Raw genomic sequence first — 14,189 nt, forward strand, 5'->3', positions numbered from 1 at the left:
GGGAGTTTATTGTATCTTTCTCTCTTTTTTTGTACATACTTGAAATTTTCTAGCTTTTTTTTTTTTTTTTAAGAGCTGTATTGGGGGAAAGTATGAAACTAAACATATCCCTATGTGAACAGAACTCTTGTACATAGGGTAGGCTGATTTTGTACCAGAAGTATATGGTACACATTTGTTAGGAAAAGGTTACTTCACCCATTGCTTTAATTAAAGCAGGTCTCATGCACGTATAAAGAGTGTAATTAAACAATGCTCTTTGTAACAGGTAGAACAGAGAAAAATACCAAGTTTGTACCTGAATCAGGCCGCCCATCTGAGCTCCGAAATTCCTGCATTCTCTTTTCCAATTTTTGTTGCCTCCGTCGTTTCATAACCACCTCAGGATTAGAAATGGTTCGAGTAAAGCTGGTTTCAGGCATGTCTTTGTAAACCTCAGCAGCCAGTCGAGAATTTTCACTGTAAGAAAAAAAATGCCAACAATATTTTAAACACTGTTTTCTTATTGGAAATAGACACATTGCAGTCATACAAAAATCAAAATGGCAGATGCTATTCGGCTACATCTGTACCCTAATAGATCTGTTATGTACTATTTACCACATGTTAATTACTAATGATAAAGAATAGTTTCTCTCAATACAAACGAATATACTGAACTACACAGAAATCTATCATTAAAAGTTTACATTAATAGTGAGTTTATTCATGAATAATGCTAAAAGAAAAATATATTGATTATACATTTCAGTAACTTCCACCAGTGTTACCCTAAAACAGATCAATATTATACCATGACCTTCCAACCATAAGAAAGAAATATAGGACTGAATATACTTTAATTTTGCAAAAATCTGTCTTAACATTATAGCAAATTTAGGCTGGGCGTGATGGCTCACTCCTGTAATCCCAACACTTCGGGAGGCTGATGTGGGTGGATCACCCGAGGTCGAGTTTGAGACCAGCGTGACCAACATGGAGAAACCCCGTCTCTACTAAAAAAACAAAATTAGCCAAGCGTGGTGGCAAATGCCTGTAATCCCAGTTACTTGGGAGGCTGAGGCAGGAGAATCACTTGAACCCGAGAGGTGGAGGTTGCGGTGAGCCAAGATCGCGCCATCGCATTCCAGCCTGGGCAACAAGAGCAAAACTCTATCTCAACAACAACAACAACAAAAAATTACAGCAAATTACAGCAAATTTTGAAAAGCCCAAATTAACTGAATGGAATGATTTTTTTAACACCTAAAGGATTTAAAAAACATTAACTTCCTTGAGGTTAAATTTTCAAAAAGGAAATTGCTCCAACAGTTTCTGTGAAGGAGTCAAATGTATAGAATAAGCTGAAAACAACACTAGGTAACTGACATACTTAACTACATTTTGGTAAATATACTTCAAAGACACAATTTTTAATCATAAAATAATTTAATTAAAAATAGTTAAGCTTTTAATCAAGTTGAACAACTTATTTTAAGTCAAATAATGTATCACCCCATAAATAGGATGATAAATAGAGCAAGTCATAAAGTAGAAGCATTTGGTACGTTTTGGTTTATTTTGAGATAGGGTCTTGCTCTGTAGCCCAGGCGGGAATGCAGTGGCACAGTCATTGCTCACTGCAACCTCAATCTCCCAGGCTCAAGCAATCCTCCCACCTTAGCCTCCTGAGTAGCTGAGGCTACAGGCATGAACCTAGCCTAAGTTTTAAATTCTCCTTTGATATTTTTCATGTATGAGCAGCGTATCTTTGTACATTTTTTTCTCTTGCATAACTGCATTTAATAGAGCCTTATTATGTGATACTAGACTCAAGTGTTTACATAGGCACCACCGCCTAGTAGATTCATATCTAAACCCCCTTTGATACAACACAAAATAGGCTCAAATTCCACTATAAAGTATATCTTATTCACTGACAAATGGTTAATAACCTCAATACGTAGAGAACACTTAGAATCAATTTTAAAATGGGAAAAAGGCTTGGACAGGCCACTCCAACAAAAGAATATAAACGGTTAATAACTACGTGGAAAGCTGTTGCCTTATTAATGATAACAAATTCAATTTACGGAAGGTATTATATACTGTAGAGATAATAGACTGTTCTGTGACACCCAAGAGTTGCAGGTGTAAAGAAAAGAGAAGTCTCTGGGCTCCATGACAGTACAGGGCAGTCTGCCGATGGGCTCAGAACACATGAGCGTACCCAAACCCTGTTACCCAATCATTCTTCTAGAATGCACCCTGAGAAAGTAATCAGATGAATTCCCTAAGTCGTAGAACAAGGATATTCACTGGAACATTTATTTAAAAACAAAACAAAGAACCACTATAAACAATCTATAAGTACACCAAAAATGGACTAGTTACATAAATTATGGAAGAACTATATAATACTGTATAATCATTTAAAAATGTTTTTGTGAAATATAAACATCTTAGTGGGAAAAATATCAAGTGAAAATCCAGTTGAAGAAACTGTGGTTACATTTCTGTTTAAAGCCTCTCCAGACAAGCCTATGAAATAGAAACATTTATAGAGAACAAACAAACTAGATGATGATTCTCTTTGGATTCATGTGATGACAGGTGAATTCTTTAAGTTCTTTACCCTTTTTGGCAAATCTATATATTCTGACTTTCTAAAAAGAACATACATTATTTGATTTACAGAAAAGTAATGTATAGAATACCATGCAATCAAGACCAAGGCAACAGCAAGCTGTCTAAGAATAGGCATATGATAACCAAATGCACTAACTAAAAAGCCAAAAACTGCTGAAGGTGAAAACAGGAACTAGAAACTCCACATTAAGGGGAAAGTCTAGTTTCTCCTAATGTCTCTTTTTGTTATAGTGAAAATGCAATGATTTAACTTATTCCCTCAGCTCTGTGTCAGATCCTCAAACACTTAAATAGGTAACCATCTACAACGGAACTGGTGTGACAAAATAAGAAATGGGAGGTGGGAGTGGAGGGAACTAGCTGGTGATCTGAAGCTTAAAAGGGAAAATCTGCTTTTCACCTTGTCAGCCTCTGACTAGGCATTAAGTGTATCTGAGGTACATAAGAGACAACTGCTGCCTCATGGCCAAAACCACAGAAATGAGGAAAAAACCCAGCTGAAGATGAAAAAGAAAAATAATGAAGTTAACAAGAGTTTACTTAAGATTAGCAACATTGTGAGTGCAGAGATTCTCCCCAAGCATAGCAAGACAGGCACTGCCAGCAATGAACCCTGCTTAGGTAAGCCCCTCTATCCTCCCTCCACACAGAAGAACTGGGAGTATATACCCAAATACATTTCCTGACTGACACTCATCCTTTTCATAATTTATCTGAAAATTTAACAATTTTGGTGCAATAAAAACATCTGATTTGGAGCACAAAGACAGGGAAATATTTCCAAAACTGACTTACACGTCCTCCCCTTGGAAAGGTCTATCATCTTTATCAGACGCCTGTCGCAATGCCTCTTTTTCTCTCTTCTTTTTTTCCTTCTTTTCTTTCTTTGACAGAGTTCTCTTGAAGTTCTGGATAACGCCTTCTTTTTCCTGCTTCTCAGGTCCATTACTTTGAGCCTTCTGATGAAAGTAACATTATCACCATATTGACTACTACACAGAATCACATAAAACTGCCCATGGCTTAGCTAACTTCATCTCACATGCTGCCGAACATGTGAGCAAAGCTACTGAAACAGAGGAAGGTCTGGAGTAATGAGAATGGTCTTTATCTTGATTCAGCTGACAGTTACATGGGTGGATTTATTAAAATCAATTGAACTGCACATTCAAGAACTGTGCATTTCACCGAATCTATATTTTACCTCATTTTAAAACTAATGAGCAAGCAAGCTAAGAAACAAAAATCAAAGCCAGTCAGAAAACTGGGGTAGAAATGATGAAATCTGATTTTCAGTAAAACTCCAAGTAATTTACATAAAGTAACCTGAATAAAAGAAACCTAACAAAATTATAAAAACAAAGAATGAATAGACAAATCGTCTATAACAGTTTTTAACTTTAAAGGAAATGTTAAGAGTAACCATAATGAATTGGCTTTTATGAAACAGTTGCAAGTATTACGTTTGTGCAAAAATCTCTAACTGCGTTTCCAGATCTGATTTATTTGCTTGCTTCTTCTTAACTTGTATTTTAACCTTGAACAATGGCCTGCTAGCAGATGACAGAGATGCATTATTTTTATGGATAACTTAAGAAAATAACTATGAAAAACAAGGAAAAGAATGGCTATTGTGATGGGAAAGAAAACTGCCTTCTGCTCTATAAGTTAGGGAAGAAAATCATGTGAACATTGCCATTTGATTCATAGATACTTGGAGCACTGCACTGGTCTGGTCTTAGGAGTTCCAATACATGTCAACGAGGGTTTGTGGTCCATAGCAAAATCTACAGAATGAAATAGCATCTGCTGAAATTGTGGAGCAGAAATGAAATAAATCACATATAGCATTAACAATGGACACGCATTCTTAACTTTTTTTGAATTTGCTGAAAATATAACACGTCACTAAACACAGTAACAAATAAGGTCAAGAATACATTTTGTACATCTCCATGACTCTTCAACACGGAACAGTGACATCACACAAAATGAAAAATTTATGCTGCTAAAAGTGATTAAGGACAGTCTTTTCCCAATCTGTTGGGGGGCAGGGTGGGGCTGGGGGGAGGGGGGAATTAAATGGAAGATTTTTTGTAAAAATATTCTTAACCTTTGCATTTGCTATCATTTGTCCATAATGAATTCTTGTATAAGATGCCACTTGATTTAGCACAAAATAAACACAGCAGCACAGAATTCCAGATATCCTATCCCCTAGAAAGTTTTAGAATCATTCTATTCCATCATTCAAGAAAGTTTACTAATTCCTAACCCTGCACAAAATGAAAGGGCTTTAAATGAGCCAAAGTTGCATCAAAAAGTTCACAAATAGATATAAAAGCATTATTTTCCCTTTTGATCCTTATTAGAACAATTCTGATTTTATATTATTGAAAAAAAAAAAAATCAACTGGAGCTGATCGCCTGATCATCAAATCTCGCGGTAACAAGTTTACATCAATATTCTTCAAAAAGGTGAGAAACAGTATCTGGAATTACTAGTTGAGATAAAGGATAAAGTAGGGAGAAAAAGGCTTCTTTTAAATTATTTTCTGCGAGGAGGGTAAAAGGCTTTATAAAGAGAAGCAAAAAAGAGAAGGAACTCCTGTAACAAAACATCAGTCTCCTGTTTATCTGTCAGACCTGACCCTGGACCAAGACCGGCATAAAATACTGAGGGTTCCTACCTTAGGAGGAATGGCGTCATTCTCATTCTTAAGAACAAATCTGCCTTCCCGGTCATCTTTGTTCCAATTCAATTGTACAACTAGAGGTTTCTCATCTATGTCCAATCTTCTTTCTTCTTCAAAACATGAAATGAAAAAAAGAATAAGCTATGGTTATTTCATGGAACTAGCTAATACAAGCATTCTGATGTACATTTAATTTTACAGACAAAGTACCTACTTGCAGATTGAAATGTATTGTTCAAAATGTAAAATCATTAGTTTTAATTAATTCGATATTTTGTTGCTACTGTATGTTTATCACATATCCAGTGCCAGACACTGAACAGAGGCAATTCCCTCATTTAGATCTAACTGGGAAAATAAGAGAAATATACATGAAATAAGAAAAATGTATACATGGTTTTTGCTAAAAGCTTATTTCTGTAAATCAAATGATCTCATATGCAACTGGAAAATAAGGATAGAATGTTAATACCACACAGAAGTTCCACTGATTCTATGAGATTGTTCTCATCACATTAATGCTGTACCCTACATGAAGCGATGGCAACAGCCCCCACTGGTCTTGGAAGTGATGACTGCACTATTCTTCCTATCTCTGTGCATCTGATCCTTCTCTCCAAAATCTGCCCACTTCAACACTCACCTCTCCTTCCACCATAGAGTTACCATCACTTTTCTTATATAAAGGACTATATTTGGTATATTATTTCTTTCATTAGCAAGCCTCCCAGGCACACTTATCAGGAACATGGTACTCCAGAGGGTCTCCGTGAGAGCCTCACACAACCTGACCACCTCACAGAGGCCTACAGTCGCTGGAAGCTGTGGAAGAAAGGCAGCACTGAAGGATGGACCTGCTCCTACTGGCCAAGATACCCATCCCAGGGTGGAGAAGACTAAGGAAGCAGGAGCTGGCAACAGATCTGAGGCTGCAAGGCCCACACACAAGTCAGGCTACACTCACTCCCCAGGAATTCTCCTTGCCGCTTGGAGAAATCCATTCACTCTGCTCAAACCTTCAACTGTTCTTTGAGCCACTGCTACAAATTTAAACAGGTATTGAGTGACCTACCCAAATCTTTAAGTCCTTATCTTTTAATATACAATTTGGCAGAATTTGAGATTTTTTAGAAATGCCTCTTTCAGAAACATGTCACAGGAATGCTCTGTAACCTAAACGTCAATAACACAAGAGCCGGCACTTTCCGGGTTGAGTAAGAAAAGTAAAATTCACCATAAAATAAAATCACTGACTCCCTATCCAAACATCACTCCCTGCTGTCCAGCCCTGCCCACTCCCCAGCACCTATCAGTCACATCACCTCAAGGTCAGAATGCATGTGACAACGCCCTGTCACACAAACTGCAAACTGCTATACTTTGCAGAAAAGGACAGGGCTGCACGATGCTGGCTGGGCTCACACCTAGAATACCAGCACTTTGGGAGGCCAAGGTGGATAGATCGATTGAGCTCAAGAGTATGAGACCAGCCTGGGCAACATGGCGAGACCCCATCTCCACCAAAAAGAAAAAGAAAAAGAAAAAGAAAAAGAAAAGAAAAAAGAAAAGAAGAAATTAGCCGGGTGTGGTGCTGTGTGCTTGTAGTCCCAGCTACTAGGAGGGCTGAGGTGGGAGAATTGCTTGAGTCCAAGAGGCTGAGGCCACAGTGAACTGTGATGGCACCACTGCACTCCACCCTGGGTGACAAAGTGAGACCCTGTCTCAAAAAAAAAAAGATTGCACAATGCTGATTAAAGTGATAGTAAAAACTCCATCAAGCACAAACTCGGCCAGTGATAAATGAGGATCAGACAGACCAATTATTAACTAAAGAGACAACTGATAAGGATGAAGATAACACAGACTCCTTGCAAGAGAAAGATGTGATTTTCCAAGGACTGGAAGACGTTCTGAGAAATACTGGTTCAAGTCCTAAACTCAGAGTGCTCTTCATAATCACATCCCAACAGTCACACAGAAAGTCAAGAAAGACAGCCCAAGACAAAGTCTTTGTTTTTTCAGTTAGTCCATATGTGAAGCAGTAAGTGATAAACATGAGACAGACTTTGTTTTTGTAACTAAGGTCTCCAAACGTTGTCATCGTTTACTATAAAATTTGATTCTAGACGAGGGTCTCACTATGTAGCCCAGGCAGAACTCAAACTCTCGATTTTAAGTAGCCCTCCCACCTCAGCCTCTTGAGTAGCTGTGACTATAGGTACATGCTACCACATCCAGATTTGATCCTAGTTTTAAATGTGTTTTTTAAAGGGACCTTTTACTAAGTATCTCTAGAAAACAGTACTCTCCTGTATTAGTAATATTTTATATTTTATATTACAATAAAAACACTAGGTGAGGCAGTACAAAGGATCATTTTGTTAGGTTATTCAACGAAATGATGCCCAGAGACTATGTGACCAGGTCAGCCCTTGAAGGAAAGGATAAGTTGTTCCAGAAAACTGTCAGAAAGATAGGCAGAACGACATGGTGAGGGCACAAGGGTCTTACTACAGCCTCACACAGGCGAAGATAACTATTAATTTGAAAAAGTACTTTCAATGCTATGCCAAAAATTTAAATTTTAAATGAGCAAGTTTACTAACACCACCCTCCCCATAAAAAATGACACCACAATGATGACAACAATGATGATACTGATAGTTCTACCGCTAATAGTGTTGACAAAGATTATCCAGGTAATTATATACAGGATATGCTAAAAGGAGGCTGGTAATTATCAACTGGAAATGAAAACCAGAGTAACAAATTAGGGATAGAAGAGTAAGTCTGAATTCCTTTCATAAACCAAAATTAACAAATTGTTCTTGTTGCACAATTTTTACTAGATGAAAATCCTTCAGAGCGTAACTTTTAGAGAACTAACATTAACAATTTATAAATCATAAAAGTAAAGCAAGAAGAGGGCTGAGATATTCTAAAGCGCATGTGGGTAAGCAGTGAAGGTAAAGAGGGAACTGGGTCCTACCATATCTTTATGCGTTTAAGATCTCTTCTGCCTTAGTGGTTTCATACACGTTTTTAAAGTAGCATGATCCTTTTTTATGTTTCCTATTGAATTCACACAAAGACTTGTACTATATAAAAAGAATAGATGCAGAGCTTCCCTGTGGCTGAAGGCTTGGGGCTGGGGCTGGGGCTTTAGCTCACTAGGCCTGCGGTAGGCAAACGTGCTGAGGCGATCCCCGGGGAACTGAGGAGCATTTAAATATTCAAGAGCATTTAAATAAACAAGCATTTAAATAAACAAGGTGCACGTGCCAGACACCAAAATAACTGGTTCGGGTAGGTCGGGCACGGTGGCTCACGAGGTCAGGAGATCGAAACCATCCTGGCTAACATGGTGAAACCCTGTCTCTACTAAAAGTACAAAAAATTAGCTGGGCGTGATGGTGGGCGCCTGTAGTCCCAGCTCCTCGGGAGGCTGAGGCAGGAGAACAGCCTGAACTCAGGAGACGGAGCTTGCAGTGAGCCAAGATCGTGCCACTGCACTCCAGCCTGGGCGACAGAGCGAGACTCCATCTGAAAAAAAAAAAAAAAAAAAAAAGAACTGGTTCACGTGGCTCCGGGACCACAGTAAACTGCACAGCATCTCTTCTGTCGGCATCACATACACACAAAGCTGGGTTTTCCACAACACTGTAATAAACAAGCAGCACTGTCTGAAAATCAACATGGACAAGAAGTGAGGGCTCCCGGGGTCTGAGGAGCTCGGAAAGGCCCAAGAGGCACAACTGTCCCAGCAGACGGCAGCTGTGATTAAGAAGAAAATGAAAGCTTTAGTTTTCCATCATTTTATGTGTACTATTTTTCAAAATCTACCTAATTGTTCACTGTTAAACACTTACTAACCTATCTGAATCTAACTACTTAATGAAATGGACTATCAGGTATTTCCTTTGGCCTAGTGGTGCCATTATTAAAAAACTACTGAGACGCTAAGGGTTCTGTAGCCCAGAGAAGACTGAGAACCTGCATGCTAGGGCTTTTCTCATACCTGAGGCGCTGGTGAAAACAAAGGTGTGGAAGGGTACCTGAGGGAGGGGGGAAGACACCATTTTCCTTCTTCTTTAACCATCTTTGTGTTTTCACCCTTTTCTTTAAAAAATCAAAATCATCCAATTTTTAGATCTCAAACTCCAATCTTACATATTATTCAAAGACTTCACACTTGACAGTATTCAACTAACTGAACAGCACAGACTAAAAAGAAAAAAAGGTGGAAGAGACAGAGATTTTATTCTTTGTAACCTCTTTACAAAGATTCTAAGGTAAAGGAAAAACTCAGCTTCAGAAAAATCATCCAAAATTGAGAACATCCTCTACTGTCAAATTTAGTTTTGGCATTAATGATGAAGGTAATATTCTCATAACCTTAAGAAACAAACTGAACAAACAACAATAACGAAAAAATGGCCTGAGTTACATACTACTGAGGGAGAAAGGATTTAGTCACACCTGAAAATCCCACAAATTACAAACACTTTAGTCTAATTTCATATGTACAAATAAAGCAGTATTTTTTAAGTAAAAAAAATGTTCCAAAAAGATCTGTGGATGGAACTTAAAAGAGGTATTCAAATTAGGTTTGTGGTATACATAAATCATTTATTTGCTGCACCAACTATAATTTGTATTTCACTAAAACAGGTTACTCAACATTTCCAAAACACCAATGAGAAAATTTTAAAATTTCTACTTTTCATTTTATTAATTGTTTTAGAGACAAGGTGTCCCTCTGTCACCCAGGGTGGAGTTCAGTGGCACGATCCTAGTTCACTGAAGTTTCAAACTCCTGGGCTCAAGTGATCCTCCTACCTCAGCCTCCCATGTAGCTGGGACTATAGGCATGTGCCATGATGCCCAGCTGACTTATTTTTTAATTTTTTTGTGGAGACGGGTCTCACTATGTTGCCTCAAGCAATCTTCCCATCTCAGCCTCCCCAAGTGCCAGGATTACAGGCACAACCCACGGCACTCACCCAAATTTCCACATTTCTTAATCAGTCTAATTTTAGTTGTCATTTGATATCGCTATATAAGATATTTTCAGAAATTTCTAATGTTAACACAAGTAGAAATTACTAAATACATAAGGAGGTTTCTTTAAGATATATACCCTAAATTATACCCAAAGAATAATGAAAATATATTGCTTCAGAAGGCAAAAATAGTACAGCAAGATTGATGACTCATACCCATATATTTAACTGTTACAATTATAATAATATAATATCTACATAAGAGCCATATAAAACATTCTCAAAAAGCAGGTAGCATACTACACACTGTATGTGACACCCAGATATGCTGGATAAATGTAACGCTACTTATCTTTGGAGAAATAAGCATATGCAAAATTAATACACTCATTCTAACTTCCAACAGATATATGTGCCAGGGATTTATAAGAACAATTCCCAGACATAAAACAGTTTTCTCAGCCTGCCAACTACTCTCCTACCCAGCAAAAGAGAAGAAAGATGGAGATGAGCAGTAAACCTGTGACATGACCACAATGCCCTGGACAAGCTCTCTCTTCACAGGTCAGGTCACGCCTCCAGCACACCCTTCCTGTATACACTGACCTCCGCTGACATGCACTTCATAGAGTGAATACTTGGGAGAGGACAGCATTCGCATATCAGGTCGAAATTTCTCTGCGAGCGTTTCGATTACGTCTTGAGTGGTGGCAGTACTAGAGACCCGAATACATTTTGTTGCAAAATTTCCAGCAGCTTTATCTTGAAAATAAAATCTCATGACTCCATGGAACTCCAAATCCTAAAAGAAAACAAAATGGTACATTTTTGGAAAACAACACTCTGAAAAGGATTTACTTTTTGTAATAATAAATGAGAAAGTCTGTTCATTGCTTTTTAAAAAAATGCTTCTTTATCATAAACATCTGAGACTAACTAAGAGAGAGGCGTTTTTCGTCTTCAAGTTTCATTTCTGACTTTGGACAAGTTACTTACAATTTCTCTTTGCCTCACCTGTCTCATGTATGAAATAATGGCTGTCAAATAGATGATGTTATCAACAGCTAACATCTATTGAGTCCTCGGCAAGTGGTAGGCACACCATGACACATAATATTTATAAGAATGCAGCTCAACAAATACTATTATTTAACCCTATTTCAAGATCTAGTCGTGCAAACTCATAGAGTTGAGTTCAGTGCTCGAGCTGGTATGTGGCAGATCCAGAGTTAAGACCCGGATCCACCAGACTCCAAAGTCCATGCCTGTACTGCCCGTGAGGTCCCTTTCCAGCTCCAAGGGTCAAAAGCCTACATGAAAAAGTTCCTTTTAAAAAGAGGGAAATGTTGGTCCCAACCATTAATGTGAATAAATGAAAACTCTTAATTTTTTAAGAATATATTATGTTGATGCAAAATTGTGGATTTTGCCATTATTTTCAATGGCAAAAAGCACAATTACTTTTGCACCAACCTAATAATTGTAACTAATTTTCTAAATGAACTACTTGCCTATAATCAATGAATGCATTTTAGATTTGTCTCAAAACCTTATTTCTAGAGAAAAACCACACTGGAATTTCAGCCAAAGGTATCCCCTCCATAGGTATCATCTACTGCAATGCGGGCTGACGCTCACAACTGTGGGATGTCCTTTCCCATTATTTCCTTGCACACAGAAAAAGCACAACTCCCAACAAAAACTCCAAAGAATATTTCTAACTACTAGGTCACTTTTACTGTCTTAAGATTAAAGATTCAGTTGTTCAAATGAAGTCATCCTTGGTTCTTCTTTCTCTCACCCTCCACATCTGATTCACCAAAATACACCCAGAATCCAACCAAAGTCCTGTTCAAACTAAGTCAGAACACATCATTCCTTGGTTTTACATTTTGCAATGGCTTTCATTTTCTCAGAAGTCAAACCATTACTGCAGTCCTCAAAGCCCATCACACTGAATGAAGCCTTTCTTTACTTTTCCCCAACCCACTAGCCTCTTTCTGACTAGTAAGTATGAACTAAGAAGTATTTATTTGAAGAAAAATAGGAGAAATGGGATACAGGTTGAGAACACCTTATTCAAAATGCTTGGCACCAGAACTATTTTGGATTTTGAGTATTTGCAGATTTTGCAATATTTGCATCATACAATTCAGCAAGTCTGATCTGAGAATCCGAGATCTGAAATGCCTGCAATGGGCATTTCTCCTTTGAGTGTCATGTGGACGCTCAAAACGCTTCAGATCTTGGAGCATGTCATACTTCAGGTTTTCAAGTTAGAGACACTTAACCTGTATTAGAATAGGGTTAACAACTATATAAATTTATGAAAATCAAAACAAAAAATGAGACAGTAAGGCACATTTCTAGCCCTGAAACTTTACTGTGCTTGCTCAGACTGTCTTGCTCCCCACTACACCAGGAGAAAATACTAAATAAATGAGCATGTATGTTCAAAAATGACACTTACCCATAGATTCTGGAGTAAAGGAGGGCCACAGTTTTGGGTGTGAGACCTGAGAAAGCTTAAAGAGTTGGCAAAATGGGAGCTTCATGAGTAGAGTCGTGCTCATCTCTCAGAAATTATATCAACAGCCTCTTAGTCTGGTCTGGGTCAAGTAACAAAGCAAAGCTGACATCCTTTTAAATGTCTCCATCTCTATTTTAGTCTGGCAACCCTAAAGCCTTTATAACTGCCGGGTACGGTGGCTCATGCCTGTAATCCTAGCACTTTGGGAGGCCGAGGTGGGCGGATCACCTGAGGTCAGGAGTTCGAGAACAGCCTGACCGAGATGGTGAAACCCTGTCTCTATGAAAAACACAAAAATTAGCTGGGCGTGGTAGCAGGCCCCTGTAATCGCAGCTACTCAGGAGGCTGAGACAGGAGAACTGCTTGAACCCAGGAGGTGGAGGTTGCAGTGAGCCAGGATCACACCACTGCACTCCAGCCTGGGTGACAGAGCAAGACTTCATCTAAAAAAAAGAAAGAGAAAAAAAACTTTATAACTAAAAATGCATGCGAAACATGCTCCTAAACTATAAATCTGTCAGTCTTAGGTAATATTAATGACAGCCCACACTCACTGCTCTGTGCCAGGTACTATGCTGACCACGTCCTATGCACTGCCTCCCCAGCTTCCCTTCACCTTCGTTCTCCCCACATCTGCTGGCTATAACTCTTGGAATCATTCAAGCATCTTCTGCTACCCCCTTCCACAGACTCCTAAAACAGCACTTTAGAAAACAAAAATTCTATACAAATTTAGCCGTATAAATTTAAGATTTTATCATGGGAGCCGTATTTTTAACCCAGGATTCCGATACTTGCATACTGCCACCCTGAAACCATCTTTATATTAAATCTAATAGTCTCTAAAATATTCATTGGCAAAACTACCCCCAGGCTTCTCCAAAGGCTCACCCTTATACAAGAAGTTAAAGCAAAATAGCAATTAATCTCCGTAGTACTCGAGCATTTTGCTAACAAAATAGTTTTACATCAGTTGTGATCAGAATAAAACAGGCTAGATGTACCAAAGGATGACAAGAAATATAAAAGCACCAGTTTCCCTGAGAATTATCAACAAATAATTCCAAATTACCAGATATTAAAGAACCAAAAGAAAAACAGAAGCATCATCTGAGGCTGGCAAGGGTGAGAGGGAATGCCCATTAACATCAGCAACACAAAGGAAAGAATCTAGAATGAATTGATAAAGACAAACAGGGAAAAGAGGAGAATCCACTTAGTCAACCTCATGACAATTCCTTACATATAAATTACTGCCCTTCATTGTAAAAAAGGAAACTGCAAACATAAAATCTTTATGACCAATGTGGCCCAGCTACTTACCTTACATAA

The 14,189-nt window shown here is 38.2% G+C and overlaps 1 protein-coding gene across 19 annotated transcripts in view; it reads right to left on the minus strand.

Moving 5' to 3' along the window:
* LOC105487581 (afadin, adherens junction formation factor) overlaps positions 1-14,189 on the minus strand; it is a 142,446-nt gene that overhangs the window by 92,705 nt on the left and 35,552 nt on the right. For 10 of the 19 annotated variants that reach the window (XM_071096177.1, XM_071096174.1, XM_071096182.1 and 7 more), the window contains exons 2-5: positions 10,934-11,129; positions 5,319-5,434; positions 3,424-3,587; positions 299-459 (exon numbers count right to left, since the gene is read on the minus strand). In XM_071096177.1, coding sequence (XP_070952278.1) covers positions 299-459; positions 3,424-3,587; positions 5,319-5,434; positions 10,934-11,129 — 637 coding nt within the window. The remainder of the gene's footprint in view (positions 1-298; positions 460-3,423; positions 3,588-5,318; positions 5,435-10,933; positions 11,130-14,189) is intronic. The other 9 variants (XM_071096175.1, XM_071096179.1, XM_071096187.1 and 6 more) reach the window with 3 other exon arrangements.

This window comes from Macaca nemestrina, chromosome 5, assembly GCF_043159975.1.
Source record: "Macaca nemestrina isolate mMacNem1 chromosome 5, mMacNem.hap1, whole genome shotgun sequence".
Classification (NCBI taxonomy): Eukaryota; Metazoa; Chordata; class Mammalia; order Primates; family Cercopithecidae; genus Macaca; species Macaca nemestrina.